Below are 18,082 nucleotides of genomic sequence, written 5' to 3' on the forward strand. Positions count from 1 at the left end.
CATTTGTTGAAAAAAGTAAACGAGATAACTTTCACTCAACGTGTTCAAACAAAAATACAACGAATTTCACCGCCATGTTATGTTAATAAAATAGGAAGTTATAGCTAAGTGATAAATCATTTCACTTGGCTAATATTTTTTACGACCAGCCTTAGTTATCTTTTTTTCACTGTTGACTTTTTTTTAGTCGGGGAAGATGTTCATCATCGTGGTAGAAACTGAAGGAAAATAAAGCTGATCTGCTGTCTCACGAAGTGAGGTAAACGACGAAAAAAATAAATACTACTTTGCCAGACAAAGGCGAGACGAAGGACGTAAAACGTTTGAACGTGTCATGCGACTCCTGGATAGCTGTTGCCTCGGCATCAAAAGTCAAGGCGTTCGCTTTCAGCGCTTTCTCCGGGTACTGTATTTCCGCTTTCAGTTCGTTATTCCGAATGTTCGTTATTTCAAAGGTTCTCCGAATGCTCGTTATTTCAAAGGTTCGCTTATTCCGGATATTCATTAGTCGGAAAATTGGGGAAGTTTGTTAATGTAGAATATCGAAACTCCAACGAAACGACTAACGAAACGACAATCGACCTTCGGAATAACAAACGCCACAAACTAAAATTGTGTTCGAATGAAGCAAGCTTTTCCATTTTCGAACGAATGAATATAAATAATGGTATTCGCAATTGTGTGTTTCGAATAACGAACCGCTCGGAATAATAAACCTTTCGAAACTAACATCACCCGGAAACAGAGATTAACGAGATTATTAAAAAAAAAATGATTAATCGCATCATTGTCGTAACACGACAAAAATCAGATAAACGTCAACACCATTTGTTAAAAAGAAAACGAGATATATTTCAACTCAACGGTTCAAAGCAAAAATACAACGAATTCGAACGTCATATTAGGTTAATAAACTAAGAAGTAAGTTATAGCCAAGAGATAAATCATTTCACATGGATAACATTTCACGACCAGCCTTTTTTTTTCATTGTTGACTTTTTTTTTAGTCGGGAAGGTGTCCATCATCGTTGTAGAAACTGAAGGAATTAAAGCTGATCTCCTGTCTCACGAAGCGAGGTAAAAAAAAAAAAAAAATGAATAGTACTTTGCCAGCCGACGGCTATCTATAGCAGACTTCGCGGGCCGAAACGTCGTATTAATTTTGTCGCGTTTACCTCGCTTCGTGAGACAGAAGATCAGCTTATTTCCTTCAAACTTTTTTTTTTTGTATGAAAAGGAGGTGCCGCAATTTAGTTTCAATGTTTGAGAAATAATGTAATCAGCGGAAAAATAAGCAAAGAAAATGGGATTCTATCGTGATAGCGTCCGATTTTCTGTGCTCATTTACCACTGATAAAATATATCAATTTCTGGGCAGTTTCCTTCTGTTTGCGTTTTAGAAAAAAAAATACAGATGTGTAAACGATTTACTGACGGACATAATAAAACAGTTCTGACACCTCATTTTCATAACTTTGAGAATCATTAATGAAGGATAAATTCGGCAGATCGTTTGGAACAGCAATATAAAGGGCTAATTAACGAGTGCAAAACGTCTTTAAATCGAGATAGACCAACAACGAATCAACAGGTCATTAAAATGAAAGTCCCGACTATCTGTATTACCAGACACTTATTTTCTGTTGCCGTGAATTCCGTCCTCAGAGGCTGAAAAGCGAGCGAAAAGAAAAGGCACCAATTATTCACAAAGATCTTAACATTACGAGTGTAAAGAACTAAGTGAATCACTCTCTTCTGTTCCGCTGCAAAATATACAAATATTGTGTTTCAATGCGACATTTTGCGCGGCGCAAAATCGCATTGCAGCTACGCGCGATACTTTCACTTAGGCGCCGTAGATGGCGCTAGACACTTTGACCGGCGGAGCTCCGTCTGTCGATGCGTTCGCGTTGAAACGTGTTTGTGAACGCGTTACCGATGCGCGGTTCTACGCGTAGTAAGTTTAACGCGATCAGCACTGTATGACCACCTCTTTCCCAAGCAGTCAACCAAGGGTCCCTATACTCTAGTATGAGCAAGTGCTCATCCATTTTACCTTTGCAATACTGAGTTTTGAGACCCCCCCCCCCCCAATCCTGCAAGCAGTTGAGTGTGGTTTCAAAAAAAAAAAAAAATGTATGTTACACCTTGCCCAGGACTTGTTCGAGTAGAGCGAATTCTGAACTTCCGATTCCTTGCCTTTCCCTCTATAGTTTAATCTTTGCGGGAATTTCCCTTAAATAAAATGTTTCTCTCATGTAAAAGGGGAATGCTGGTGTTGGGTTATCATTGCAAAACGTCAGAAATATTGTGTTCCCCCTTGAGAATTATAGCCCTATTTATGAGCTTAATGGATGAATGAATGAGTGTAGCACAAGTAACAAATCTATGCAATTGACAAGGATTGGAAAGTATGAGAGAGGGGTTGATAGTTGTATGCATGAAAAAGTAGCAAGACCAATTTCTGTGATGGGAATGTTTAGATTTGCCTAATTTGATATTTTTCAACCCATATTAACAGGAGCAGTTCATATGTCTTTGAAATCTTTCCTTTCATGTATCTGGCAAATGATATGGCTTTTATTCGTAGGAAGATAGCTGCAAAAGAAAGAGTTTAAAAGTGACATCTCACAGAACATAGCAAACTTTCAAAGTGTCGGCCAAATCGTTCATGTTGAGAACAAAAATCATATGATGACAGAAATCGAGGAAAAAGCCCAGAAGTGACGCATCTTGAAACCCATCACAAAGTTCTCGGGAACGTTTGTGCGACCATTGGAGTGCGTAAATCGCGCGAAGGGGAGGGAAAACTGCTATTCTCTGCCTGTAATTGGTCAGTGAGAAATGGGAGAGTGAGCGAGACGAGCGAGAAATGCGGTCCAAAATAGACCCGATCGAGCCTAAAAAGGGATCGGTCGCACTCCCAGTGACGTCTGGCGGAAGGCAGATGTCGACTTGTCACACATGTGGGGGCGGCAAGATCATGCTTGACCAGCTGGGGCAAGTATTTTGGAACTTCCAGGCACACTAAATTTAGCAGGGGAGAAGATTGGGGGGGGGGGGGTGGCGATGGGGCTCTGTATCACCAACAGATCGCTGCATATTGGTAAGGATAACTCTCACCCCCCCCCCCCCCCCACTTCTGCAAGGGGTGCGAGTTGCACGAGTATATGCCGCCTCAACCTCACCATCTTTTACAATCTTGTAGTACACACACACGCACACACACACACACATATCCAGTGCAGTGCATAAAACTCATACATATTGTAGGTGTCCCAGATATGTACATCATCAAATATGCATGTGCTTTGCAAGCATGCTCGATTCTGTAGTGAAGTAATGTGCATATTCTGCCTTCAGTGGCAGCCAAGTAGGCCGCTGTATTTTGCTGAAGCAGTGAGATGAACGAAAGACCTGTCATTGATTATGGTTTTTACAAAATTTTGTTTGGTTGGGTGTGGGTTGTTTTTTTTTCCTCATAAAAAAGGACAAATTTTGTTGAAAGCTGCATAGGTCCGATTGGTATCCCAATTTCAAACATTTGTTTTTTAGTATATCAGAGTTTCATTTCTTCAATAAACACATATTATTAGCTCAGCATTGCATTGTAATGATGTACATGTTTATGATGATAGTATGTGAGTACATGGTTTTGTATGAACATTTAAGTCAAAAATTCACACAAAATGAAGGTAGATTTGATGTGAGGGAGCTGAAGACAAGAGAACTACTTTTGATACCACCAAGCTTTTGCAACCCTCTGTGACATAGATAAGTATCTTATTTGAAAATATAAACCATCCCTTGTAATCAATAATCTTACATTCCAATATATCTGCATTTGGAGGTTGAAAATACATGCTCTAAAAGTTGTTTCCGTTCTTTAGTTTTGCGATATTTTTGAGTTTCTGCATTTGTTTTCATTTTTCATCTGACAAGATACATGAAATAGCCATTTTAGCGGGGAAGTTCTGGGGGGGAAAAAAGGAAAAGAAAATTAACAGCTTTATTTCACGGTAAATGATTGACTCTGCCATTGGATTGACAAGGAATCGCGAAACTTTGATATTTTAGAGTGACAGGAATTTCAGATCTGCCGTAGTCGGGGGTGACCAGAGGGTGTAAATTGCGATCGTCGTCCCGTGAAATGTAGATCACGTCACGGCAAGGTCAAAGGCAGCACTCCGGATGAATGCACAGCAAATATTTTTTTTGTATTGTCCAGGAGAACAAAGTCACGAAGCTTCCGCACTTGAGTCATATATTGTTTGGTTTCAGGACAGTGCAAATATTTTGTAATCGCCACAACCTTTACCTCACAGAAATAATAAAAAAAGGGGGGGGGGGGGGGGTAACACTATCACTTACAAAGCTGCATATCTGAGAGCATTTTAGAGAATCGCGTGCATTTTAATTTTGCGAAGCCTGGCTCTTGTGAAATTCACGAACATTCCTCGTTTTACAGTGTCCATAGACTGATCATGAAATTATAATGTCAGATCAGTTGTTATCATCTTCCTTGGTCCTGACATCATTCTGAAGCTAGTTTCTCAATCTTTTTTTTTTTTTTTTAGGGTTTAATCTGTAAATATTTTTCATTCATGTTATTTTGCTCTCTCTGTTTGTTTGTTTTTTTAATTCTGAAAGCTTGGCACCTTTTGTTTGTTGGATATCAAAGAGAAATGCAAAGAAATGAGGGGTAATTATTGAGACGGCTTTTATAGTAACTGGTATGAGATGTCTACCATTCACCTGAACGATGTGTGAAATAAAATTTTGATATTTGAGAACTAATGGTTACAGTGCTCATTTCTAGAATGGACAGATTTAACAGGAACCCTTTTGGATTGTGATATTCCTAAATGAAATAAATGAAATGGCTGTATTGCTGCCTGGTTGGGCTGAGTTGTATGGACTCATATTTTGCGTAGTGAATCCAATCGAATTTCTAAATTTTTTTCTCTGCACGTTGCCAGAAAGGCAATTTGCCCCGAAATCTTTGAAGTCTCGCTCTAATGCCAGTGACCATTAACAGAATGAAAGATGGGAAAATACATAGATGGTGCTCTGAACGTGGTGTTCTAATGGCGGTTGTCTTGTACCGCTTGGGGGAGGGGGGGGGGGGGGGGGGGGGAGAGAAAATGCATCGCTGCGCAGCGCAGCTTGCACCCTACGAGAAAAAAGGCAAGCTCCCGGGCTCTTGCCATTGATGAAATGCCATGTGACATCCGCATCCATCATTTCATCCCGTGCCCCGAATATTGCTTACGCAAACGGGGCGAGCGTGGTGATTCCATCGTGGCGAAAGATGCATGCATGTCTCGCTGCGTGCTCTCCTTCCCCCTTCCCCCTTCTCCCCCCTCCCCCCCCCAAAAAAAAAAAAATGTATATATTTAGCCTTGAGAAACAGAACAATGTAGAAGAAAGGAGGGAGGAACTAAAATGGAAGAAAAAAAGCAAAGAATAGTGAGGGAAAAAAGGGTTCCCACATCTCACCACGTGTGCACAATTTGTACCGTACTGCCTTACAAGGCATCTTCCTACTTATATGTGTGTGTGATTTGGGAGCTGCATTAGGGGTGAGCACGAATGTGTATCCTTGCGGTTAACATGCGTGTAGTTGGACTCAGACATGCGCACACACACATATGAATATACACAAACACGCAAATACCCTTCCCACCGTTCCTGCACTGTATATTATGTGTGTGTTTGTATATGTACATGTATGTGTGTGTGTGTGTGTGTGTGTGTGTGTGTGTGTGTGTGTGTGTGTGTGTATGCAGACATGTGCTTGCAGAAGGGGGGGGGAGGAGGAGAGCATAAGGAATGGCAAGACATTCATTCACTCGTCAAATCCTCTCCGCGAGTTCATATTGATTACCGGAGAGAGCCCTGCTATTATAATGACCAAATCACCGATCCAGCCCCACCCCCCACCATCACCACCATGACCAAACCGATTTTCTTGGCTCGGTTCCATGTCTGCCTGCTGCGGCGGTCCATTCACAGGAATTTGGGGCCGCACGCTGAATAAATTTTACCGTCAGGGAGGATGTGAGACGATAAATAAAGCCCAGCGCTCCTCTTTCGTCCAGTAGGGCTCTCGTGTGCTAAGCTTTTGGAGGACATGATTGAAAGAGAGATGGTGGGATGTGTTGAGAGGCTTGGGATGCTGTGATGGAACAAGGGAATTGATGTTGATGTCCAACCGAAACTAGCGTTGTTTTTTCCTCTCTTATTTTTTATTTTGTGAAGGGGGGGGGGGGGGGGGGTTCCCTCTCGAGAAGCTTTTGTAACGGCACATTACAGCACCTAGAAAATTAAACAGTTTATGCATCTTAATCTACTAGTGTGCGATCATAACAATGGTTCAACTGTAACCCATAAAACTGGCCATATGTTTATTAAAATGTTTGTAAATGTGGGAATACATGTATGTAATATATATATACACGCTGTACATTTTTACACACACATACATGTGTGTATATCTACACACACACCGCATACATTATATATGTGCAAACAGTATATTTTACCCTTTTATAATCATTTCCCCGTGTCCACTCTGTCCATAGGTCAGAATGCGGTGTCATTTATTAAATCCTATCATTCTATCCATCCGTGTATTTCTCAAAACTTATCATGATGCCACTTATTTGGTGATATACTCCTTTTTTGTTCGTGTTAAAAAAGAGAAAGAAATTCATTCCAAATAGAAAATAGGGTTTTTTATCATTCTTGTGCCCTAAGATATCTTACTATTTGACCTTTTTTCTTAAGGTACCTACTCTACATAATGGAAGGATCATGGTGAAACATATTGCAGTGTTTCCCTCTTTTTTTCCTCCTCACTTTTTGCTAACCAGTTTGCATATGAGGAGAAGGGAGGGGTGGGGAAGGGGGTGGGGGGGGGGGTGGGGTGGGGGAGGGGGAGGAGGATAATTTCCAGCGCTACAACAATGACACAAGAATGGGCAGTTGTTGTATAGTGCATTTTAGAGGGGGGCATATTCACTGCTATATTGCTGTTCATCCAAATCTTGGGGGAGCAAATGTCAAGCTGATAAATTATGCGGGAACCTCGGACAGAGCTCAGGGTGCGCAAGCTGATACTGCACGTGTACACGCGTAGTGGTGTAGGGAAAAAGCGGTAAAAGAGAAGGTTATGTACTAGATGAATTTTGAAAAAAAACAAAAAACACACACACACTCACAAACAAACAGTAAAAATTGGAGCACACATAATGAAATGGACTTGTTTGCTGAGATCTGAGTAGTTTTGTCTTCTTTTTTTTTGTCGATCAATGGAATATAGAATCAGAATAATGCCGTGATGTTTGGATACATTCGTAGAAAGAGATATAATCATGTCGTGTATATTTATTTGGGGATAAAGCACACACATATATACACACACACACAAATCATCTGGTTTAAAAAGCTAGTGTAATGTGTATGGGCATGTTAGCATGTATGAGAGAGAGAGGCCTAGTAAGCAAAATTTTTTCTCAGCCATCAAAAATTACAAAGAGTACTGTGGGAGGAGAAGAGAATCAGATGTCTTCGTTCATCTCATCTTTTTTCATCTGTTTGCCAGAAAGTTTCAGACATTCAGGAATGATGCAAGAAGTTCAGGAGAATGCAGAATCAACGGGAAGGAGAGGGCTAGGAGAGAATGGACTCGGGGAGAAGAGAAAAGATTGAAGAACAATTTTGGCTTCTTCTTATTTTTCCCTTAATTTTCATCAAAATAATGCAGCAGATTTTAGAATGTGGTCAGTGCTACGAAGTTTACATTGTATAAACCTCTTGCTCGTGTTAGAAAGTGTTTGCTAGGTTAATAGGTACGTTCACACCCACCAAAATGAATGTTTTTTGAGAATCATATTTGTGCAATGCAATACAAAAACAATTGTGTGTTGGCACCCCTCCCCCCCCCTCCCCCAAAAAAAAAAAAAACAATGGTTACAGCACTGTCTCGATGCACATGGTAGTACACAAGTAAGTCTAACTTCTTAGAAACTCTAGTGATAAGTTGCCCCGCGTGGAATGTGTGAACAGCACACAAAAAACCCTTACTGTAATGCAAGGATTTTTATTTGTGTGTGAATTACAATGTACCATTGGCAAACAATACATATATTGTAGGGAAGGACTTTTGCATGCATTCTAATTTTGCAAATCTTGGCACTTGTGAAATTTGTGATATTAAAATGCACACAAAATTTGTATTTTTACAGTAATCTTTTTTGTTCATCCCATGATACAACTTAGAGCGCTAGATCTGCAAACTTGGTTGCCGAGGGTTACGCTTTCATCATTGTCTAGGCGTTCACAGTCTGGCGAGTCGAAGCGTTTGATTTGCGGGCGAGTGATTTTTTCTTTTTTTTTTAATACCCTCCCATGTGTGAATATGTGAATGCTGGTAAATAAAATAGATTTTTGTGTCGCGATGCGAAAACCGATAACTCCAGTGTGCAAATGCAACCGAAGGCTATATTATGCCACTAGTCTAGCCTCAAATTACGGCAGGCCTAGAAAGGAATTGAACTTCGCCCATCCAGCAGGCAGACAAGACACCTTATTTCTGTCTCTCAGTCATTGTTATTCTCAGTGGTTAGCCTTAGTTCCAGCAACATTCTGTTTTCTCTAGTGGGTTGGGTCTTAATCGTATACCTCATGTAAGTGCTGAGAGAAATGTATATCGTATGGCTAAATGGGTAGATTGGCATATAAATGTAACAATCCACAAGTAGCAAGAATGTTTCATCTTTGCACATTGAAATGTGCCCTACAGGAGCAGATTATTTCTGTGGAAATTTGGTACGCAATATTTGGGGGAAACTCCCCCCTTCCCCTTCCCCTTCCCCGTGGTCTCCCCAAACTGTAGCCAGCCTCTTGGTGCACCACATGGTATAAGAAAGGAGGAAGCGTGAGAGATATTTCAATTTTGTCAGCCTGCATGGAAGAATATTGTATCGCAAAGGACGGGGCTTTTTGAGAGAGGTCAAAATGTTTCTAGGATTGGGATAAGGGAAAGAGGGATGGGGGGTGGGGGGGGGGGGTAGGGGGGGGGGGGGTAAACCGGGCATGGATGTAGACAATCTCTGAGAAACAATGCGAAAACCTTCCAAGGGCCCCAGCGCTTGTCTTCTGTAATTTGAGAAATCCTTCTACAGACGGAGGCGTCGATGCTTGTCTAGCGTGATATCAGCTTGGCAAGCCCCCGTCTTAGTTCCGGAGAAAATGTTTCATCTCGGTGCTGTAGCTGTTTTTATTTCAAATCCAATATTTTTTCAATGTTGTTTGATTTTGATTTTGGTGTGTTTTTGTTGTTGTTGTTGCTATGATGGTTTTGTAGTTTGCGTGAACAGTGCACCACAGTTATGGATGGGATTTGCAATGCACTTTAACATGGTTTATCACGAAAACGTGTAGCTGCTGAATGACATTGAAAGTAATAATTTGTAATGTACTTATGGCTTTTTGCCCCGCACGTGGTTAGATCTTCCTGACAAAAAAAGTTGGTTGTTTTAATATGCATGATGCACATTTCATGAGTGTTGTTCAAACAAATGACCAAAGAAGAGCTGTTACATAGTTACATAGTTTTTGCATCAAGCATACCTCCTGTCCTTGCTGAACACAAAACCAGTTTGATCATTTTCAAAGGGGATATACACGTACATGTATTATGGGTGCTGGGTTTACAACGTATGAACTCCATTGAAAGGGGATTTTGTGTCGGGGGCAACAACTTGAAGTACAGGTACAATCAATGACATTGCTTGAGTTTGCAAAGGGTCCTTTTCTTCTTATTGGCCTGTTATTGCATTTCATTCTGTATTTTTTGTTTGTTTTTGTTTCCAGAAAGTTCTTGTGAAACAAATTCTAATATGGATGGCCCACTAGTGAAAGCAGGCAGCCAGTCCACTAGCTTTGTTACTATCGCTGCGGGGATAGACGGACTAGCGTACGATTGTTGCATTCCTGCCTCTTCTGGTAGCCTTCGCACAATTAAAAAAAACATAGACAGCTTGACGCAAGGCTAGCAGGAAATATTGTCGGCAGCTGGGAATGGAACAAGGCTGGGTGAAATGGCAGCAGGGCATGCGAGACAGAGCAACAGAGAGGGAAGGAGAGGGAGCAGGGAGCTGGGTACGCACTACAGTGTAGTTTTGACTGTTTTGGGCATGGGGTGCCACGGCTTGCAAGTCCAGAGAAACACGCAAGGGAGCCTGAAATGAGACTAGCAGGAAGCTGCGGAAACAGCTGGGAGCGCCATTTAAAACATTTTCGTCAACCCTTGGCCCTCAGAACGTGGGGGGACAATGCCTGAGAGAATAAGAAAAGAATTATTTTGAATGTGTGTGTGTGTGTGTGTTTGTGAGCGAGCATATGGGGCGCGAGTCGAGACAGTCGTAGCCCTGGTGGTCTAGTTTGGGGGTATGGCGGGAAATTTTTTTGCTCGCATGCATGTTTTGTTTCTTCATTTAGCTGACGTGTTGTGAATCATTTGATTGTTTCAGTTGCAAGAGAGGTTAATGAGAGGCAGAGAGGAAAAGCATTGGCTTTTCACAAGGGCATGATTTTTTGGCAGCGATTCTAACCTGGCAGCAATTTGCAGCTCTGGATTTAACCAAACCTCTCGAGTCTTCACAAACCTGCAAAGTGGCAAGATACTTATAAACCCATGAGGGAATCAAACGACTATAACCACACAAGATCAGGAGAATGTAGAATTCTTTGCATCGCACACGGACAGCTTTCGAAGGTGTGTTTGCATGGAGACACAGCAGCCTTCATGTGAAGTGTGCTCATACTACATAGTAGGTGGCGTACGGCAAAGCTGGATTGAAGCACGTAGAAAACTACGAACCGGCTCGCAGTCCACGTTGAAAAACCACAGTTCATTCCCCCTTCGCTGCTAATGCCTCTGGAGTCATTACACCCCGGTGCACTTTTTCACGAGCGGCGCGGGAGTTCGATCGCAGATAGATTTAGTCGAGTGTGAGCAAATGCTTTACACTGGATTAGTCGACTGAGTGTAGCGGGCCGAGAAGTGTGATCACAGTGAAGAAGGCTGGCCAGAATGATGGTGGGGGGGGGGGGGGGGGGGGAGCGATCACTAAACATGAGTTATTTTTGGCTTCAGCAATTACCGCTGGAAAAAAATAAAACATTGTGTGTTGGGGGGGGGGAGGATTGCAATGATATCTTGGCATAACATTTCAATCAGAACTTCTCCTAGTGTTTTGTTTTGTTTTTAGTTAGTTTGTTTTTTTAATAGCTTACACTGGTTCTTATTACATTAGCCAGGGCATAGAGTGTAAAATCAAATCCTGTTGCATAATTCAATCATGCAAACTGTAATTGTAGTCATGTTTTTTCCTCCGATCATACTGTCCCTCCTCAGTTTCATTCACCACATGCATACAATTGTATCTATGGTGCCATAAAATGCTGTGAATCATTATCATCATCATCATAATCATCACTACCTACTGCTTCTACAACTACCACTACCGATATTATCACCATTGCAACAACAACACAACATCAAATATGACTATTAGTTTTCCCCTTCTATCTGAGATGCATTATTAAAGTGCATGTATTACCACTTCTACCACTACTACCACTAACACCACCACTAAATACCACCACTTCAAGTACAGCTACAACTACAGCTACAACTAATACAAAAAGTACTACCTCAACAACTTCTACAACTATAGTTGCACATGTGGTATACAACTCTTCCACTTCTTTCCCTCCTGTCTCCATCTATCTCATATTATGCAAATAACGAAATGATCCATTCATCGAGGCACAGCTTCATTGAATGGATCAATAATTTCAACTTTCACTGATTGAAATATTCTGTCCATTACATAACTGGGAAAAAAAAAACCATTCATCATTTGTTTTATATAATGGAGCCACAATTTCATGAATGATGATGTTAAAGTAAAATGGGATAAATGATCAATATCAAACAGCCAATCAAATGACAAGGATCTTGTTAGGTGTTAAATAAATGTCCTTTTGCCAACTCTGTCACATTTGCCTGCCAACACTTTCATCAGCAAGCAAGTGTTTCAATAGAGTCTGTATTATACCATGTCTACAGTGTATCCTGCTGTCCTAACCTTTGACCTGCAGTTGTTCTGAAAGATATCCTGAGTTTATCAGTCCCTTTTGGTCCACCTGAAGATCAGTTTTAAGGATTGGATGGCAAAAGATGTTGATCCTTTCTGTCACAGAATATTCCCTAGATTCTAAGGGCTACCATGAAAATAGTCTTGTGGGTTTGATTTATTAACCAATGCTACCACATCCATTTTTTTTTCTCAAGGGGTCGTATCTATTTCTTCTTTTTTTATTTATTCTATTTTAGTGTGAGCCCACAACTTGAGCTCAGCTTGATGAGTTTTTTTTTTTGTTTCTGTTACCATTTCACCAAGGTTTCCTAGTGTTTCCCATTTCGAGGAAAAATCTCTCATATTACTTTCAGTCTTCCCTAGAGATTTGATCAAAATTTGTGAGAATTTAAAACTGTCCATGCTTCTGCAATGGTAGTCAAAGCACTCTTGACTGTGTGTGGTCATCCACTCACGTATTACAATTTGCTCCGATTTAAATATCTAATATCTATTCTTTTGTTTGTTTTCTTCTGTCACCTCCAATTTCCCACATTCCCTCTCTGTCTCTTTCCTTCTGTCTGTCCTTTCCTTCTCTCCCTCAGGTGTGAGGAATGACAGGAACAAGAAGAAGAAAGTGAAGGAGGAGGCGACGGAGAGTCTGGTCATCCCGACGGAGATTGAGGATGTCCTCCAGTGCGTGCTCCAGGCCCACCGAGACACCTTCCCACAGAAGCCGCTCCTCCCGCCCCACAACGTGGTAAGTGGTGGACGTCTTGGTGGCAGCGGAAGGGGCCAGTCCTTTCTTGACCACTGCCAAGGGGAAAGGGGTCAGTTCTTTCTTGACCACTGTCGAGGGAAAAGGGGTCAGTTCTTTCTTGACCACTGCCAAGGGAAAGGGGTCAGTTCATTCTTGACCACTGCCAAGGGAAAGTGGTCAGTCCTTTCTTGACCACTGCCGAGGGAAAGTGGTCAGTTCTTTCTTGACCACTGCCAAGGGGAATTGGTCAGTTCTTTCTTGACCACTGCCAAGGGGAATGAGTGCAAATAACAGCTCATGTAAAACCAGAAATTTTCGCGCGGACGAAACTTTTGCGAATTTGGTGAGGGGCCACGGTTCTCCAAAGTAAATGCTCATGAGTGTTCTTGTCCGTGCACAATGCATTGCACAGCAGTCGCAAATTGGCGAAAGTTTCATATTGCAGTTTTATGGTTTTAAAGTGTTTGGGAAAAGAGTACCGCCACTGCTGTACACCTTTACTTACATTGTTACTGCCATTCATGCATACATACACACGCACACTTGCACAAATGGTCAATAGTGGTGTGTATGGGCCCGTTGCTGACTTAGGGATGGGAGCAGTGCATTGGGGGTTGGTGTGTTTTGAAGAGGGGGGGGGGGGGGGGAATGGTGCCCTGCATTAATGTCATATTCACACAAAATGCATCGTGTGATATTTTATTGGACATTTAGACTAGGCCTGTGTATTCCACAATTCCTTTTTTTTGCTGCACATATTCCAGGAAAATGCTGAGAAATGCAGGGACTGTACAATGTTTATGTCTCATGTTTTCCAGCATATCATCTGTACTATTTGGCGCTGATAGGATCCAAAATTTTAGTGCTGTCCTCTCTGATGTCGCACTTTACTGCATTCGCTTCTCTCATGTTATGTTCAGCTGTAAATTTAGAGAAAATTACAGAGCCACTTCCAGTTTAGATGTTGTTACAGTGAAAAGTAGGGCAATTGGTAGGGGGGGGGGAGGGAAGGCAGTGAAATAAAGAGATACTTATGGATAGGTGTAGAGACTGTAATATAATACACTAGTCCAAATTTGTTACTTCCCTTATTGCATAAATTTCTAGCTTCTTTTACAGGGTTTTACGCCAGCCTGAAACAAGATTAGTTTTACTAGACACTGACCTCCTGTGTTTGCAAGTGAAAGAAAAGCAAATCCCTCCGTTTCCGAATTCCCGTTCAGTTTCAGAGTGGCAGGGTGGAACGAGGTGAAGTGAAAGATGAGAGGAATGAAAATTTATACCTGTCATCTTGTGGCCGTGTAATTTGCCCACAGGAATGCCCCTGCAAAAGCTAGCCCTCAAAAACCACCACTTTCTATCAAGAGAGTTTGACAAATGCGGTGAGGATAAGTCCAAAGGCGAGAGCCTGAAGGCCATTTGGAAGTTATCAAATTACGGGCCTACCACATGTTTATGAAGGATTTACGCATTCAGATTTTTTTTTTTTCATTATTCACCAAACCCCTCCTTCCTTCTAAAGTTGACAAAGCAGAGTCAAAACAAAACTGGATAGTTAAGGTAGATGGGTAGAAAAATACATTTGGCATATGAATAGATAGGTAGGTACACGGTAGAGAGATAGCTACATCTGTAGGTAGATAGATACATGTACATAGGTAGATAGAAAGATGAAGTCATACATAGATAGAGAGATAGAAAGATGAAGTCATACATAGATAGAGAGATAGATAGGTGCATAGATAGATTGACAGAAAAAAGATAGAAAGATATATAGATTCATACATAGATGAATAAAGAGATAGATAGGTAGATAGATAAATAAGTATGGCACTTTATTATTGTGCAGGAACTTGGTTGTGTTATTTTTGTCTGCTCTTTAATAATATGTAAAACATTCGGTATATTTGATATCTTACTGCTGTGTTTTCATACTACTGATATTAAGTTGGCACCTGTTCAACCTTAGTGGTACAGTAACACAAAACAAAACTGAGATGACTGATAAACAAGTTTCAATACACAAAATTGGAGTTTGTTAGACTCAAGGATAATATGGCAGGGTATAAAGTCATTCTAAGAGATAAAAATGAAATGAAAAGAGCAAAATATGAAGCAAGAGTTAGGATAGACTCGAGGATAAAGTGGTAGGGTGTAAATTCATTCTGAGAGATAAAAAAAAAATGAAATGAAGAAGAGCAGAGAAAGTGAAGATCCCGTCTTTTTGATGGAAAAAACCAAAAGGGGGGATGGGCAGGGGTGGATAGGGGGGTTCAAGGGGGAGTCTGGAAGTGGGTGAAATTTGATCCGAGACAGAAAGTGGAAACTGCCATCCTGTTCAGGGTTTGAGCTAGTGACCACAGGAATGTGCCTCCCCTACCCCCACAGAAACCACTTCTGGTCACATCCCCCTTTGTGGTTGAGATGGGGGGGGGGGGGGGGGAAAGGTGTAAGGAATCTGCACCCCCACTGTCAGGGCCAAATGCCAAATCTCTTTTTTCAGTGACCTTCTCCATCTGCCAAGCTCTTGCCAGCATTCTGGATGGCACCGACCTTTTTAAAAGTTCTTCTGAGAAACTGCGCCCCGTGCCCAAGCACTTGTAGACTCATATATGTGAAGGAAGAGTTTTTGTATTTGTGTGCAGTAATGTGTTTGTTTAATAAACCATTTACGGTGTACCTTGTACCTCCTGAATGATGCCATGGTAGCATTTAGGGGATTGGAAAACTCCTTGGAAATTTTTTATGACAGGAAAGAAAGTTAAAGGAGTTTACTATGTGTGCCATCATATTTAGAACAAATAGAAGAGAGTATACCTAATGTATGCTTGAAATCCCTTTGCTGACTGTTGTAGTGATTTGCCACATGAGAAATGTTTTCCTCACTTTCCTCCAAAGTTTTGCTTGATTGAGAAAGTAGGCCTACATTTTTAAAAGTAGACCACCCACTCCCTTCTTTGTTTGGAGGGAGACGGTGAAGTAGAGACCACAAACCCTCACTCTGTTGCCTTTTTCTGCCTCCTCCCTGGTGCGCCTCCATCGGTCATCGACTCCGAAGCAGGACGAGGACGAGGAGTCGCCGCTCCACCCGGTCAGTAACTTCAAGGGCCAGGACATCGACATGGTCATGTTCGACTACGTGACGGACATGTCGTCGCGGGCCATCGTCATGGTGGTCGACTTCGCCAAGAAGCTCCCGGGCTTTCTGCAGCTGAGCACGCAGGACCAGATCACCCTCCTCAAGGCGTCGTGTCTCGACATCATGGTAAGTGCCCTCCCATCCAGCAAATAACATCTCTTCTATCTGTTGGAAGAAGGCTCCTTGCGGTTGTAAGTGGTCATTTTGCTGGTCAGGTTATAGATATGATACCAGTGGAAATGTTGTTTCTGTTGAAAAAAATGTATATATATGCAGATTTTTATTTTTGCCATTGTCACAAACAATTGAAATGTGCAAACAGTTTCACTCAGCATTATTTTCTACTTTACGGGATACTTAGTGAAGTAACAGTTTTGCTTACTTGATTTGTTCATACACAGTCTCTGACAATCTTACAAGAGAGAGACAAAAATTCATACATATTACACAGAAGATTATGCCGATCAGGATGACACGTGTGACAGTAAATATCTGGTTCTCTCAGTGTCGCAATCTATGAAAACCATCTTTTCCCTTTTCGTCATACCCTCCACTTCTCGACAGATCCTCAGGATATGCTCGCGGTTCAACCCCGACGATGCCAGCGTCACGTTCACCACCGGCCTGACCCTCACTCAGGGCCAACTCAAGTCGGGCGGCTTCGGCAGCCTCCTCGACATCATCTTCCAGTTCGCCTTGTCGCTCTCCAGGATGAACATCGACGAGACCGAGATTGCGTTATTATCCGCAATCTGCCTCATCAGTGAAGGTGCGCGGGGGTGGATTGCGAGATCAGACCCTCCTTGTTTTATGTTACTCTTTTAAGCATTTTATCCCCTTATATGACTTCCCATCTTGCGATGTTTGTTTCCGTTAACAGGAAATTAAGATAGAAGCTTGCGTTCGGCAAGATCGTTGAAGAATGGCCTACTCAGATATGGACAATATGATGGCATCTTTCCTAACTATGATATTAGAAAGGAAATATTCCCTGCTTTTGTCGTGCATGTGAATTCCTTCTTCTTATCAGTCAGTAATTATGATGCGAGAGCCTCTCACTGAATTGAGGTTTACTTCATTCCTTAGAGATCACCTGTTGTATATATGCGATTTTCTAGACATTTTTCTCCAAAGATGAAGCTGAAAGCCACGTTTAGTGTGTGTGTGTCTTGTGTGTGTGTGTGTGTGTGGGTCAAGTCTCTGTACTGTACGTGATGTTTACTGCAAAACATGGAAAATAGCATGTTACACAGTAGAATGCATGTCTCATGTATATGCTGCTTTAAAAAAAAAAGAAGCAAATACACAAAATATCGGGACTCTAAAATTTGACTTGTAAACCTACATAGTACATGTATGTCATTGTCAAAGCCTGTGGGCAATTTCAGAATCTTGGAGGGAAAGAGTTAGCATTATCGATTAGGTTGTCGTTGTTGCTGCCACCTTGGTGAGTCGGCTAGCCCCTCTAATCCGTTTGCGTTGTTTCCGCAGACCGTCCGGGCCTCGAAGACACAACGAGAATCGAGAAGATGCAGGAACCCCTCCTCGAGGGCCTCCGTCTCTACGTGCGCAAGCGGCGGCCCAAGGAGTCGCACTTCTTCGCCAAGCTACTCATGAAGATCACGGACCTCCGCTGTATCAGCGTGAAGAGTAAGCATCAAGCATCACCGCTTCCCATCGACTGTCACGATTTCCCTCCCCTCCTGACACTCTCCCAATGTCGCTTCCCATCTTCACTCTCCTCGTTCTACGATCTTCTTTCACCAAACGTCAGTCCTTTCACGGACTACGTAGACACAAAGTTTTCGCGACTACTCCGCCGCGCGAAATTTTTTGACCGCGCCGTTTGCTGACTTTTTACTTTCAAGTCTTGCGCATCTTTTGACACCATTTTCGCGAAAATCGCGCATACCGTTACGACGCTGCATGACGTTTTATACATGCCTGTCAAACCAAAAATGTCTCAAAAACGTGATTTTGTGTATAAAGTCTATGCAAATGGAGTTTTCTCTTCTTATTCATATAGATATG

General features: G+C 41.9%; 1 protein-coding gene across 1 annotated transcript; it reads left to right on the forward strand.

The window, feature by feature from the left end:
• Positions 1 to 10,106: 10,106 nt before the first annotated feature.
• Positions 10,107 to 17,820, forward strand: LOC139714354 (retinoic acid receptor alpha-like; the record flags this gene model as incomplete). The annotated part of the gene is made up of 5 exons (XM_071626063.1): positions 10,107 to 10,167; positions 12,758 to 12,912; positions 15,971 to 16,177; positions 16,616 to 16,820; positions 17,543 to 17,820. Coding segments are annotated over exons 1-5 (906 nt in total), but the record flags the coding sequence as incomplete, so codon positions are not given.
• Between the last annotated feature and the right edge of the window lie 262 nt (positions 17,821 to 18,082).

This window comes from Diadema antillarum, unplaced genomic scaffold, assembly GCF_040938485.1.
Source record: "Diadema antillarum isolate AM-2024a unplaced genomic scaffold, OU_Dant_1.0 seq00002248_RagTag, whole genome shotgun sequence".
NCBI lineage: Eukaryota > Metazoa > Echinodermata > Echinoidea > Diadematoida > Diadematidae > Diadema > Diadema antillarum.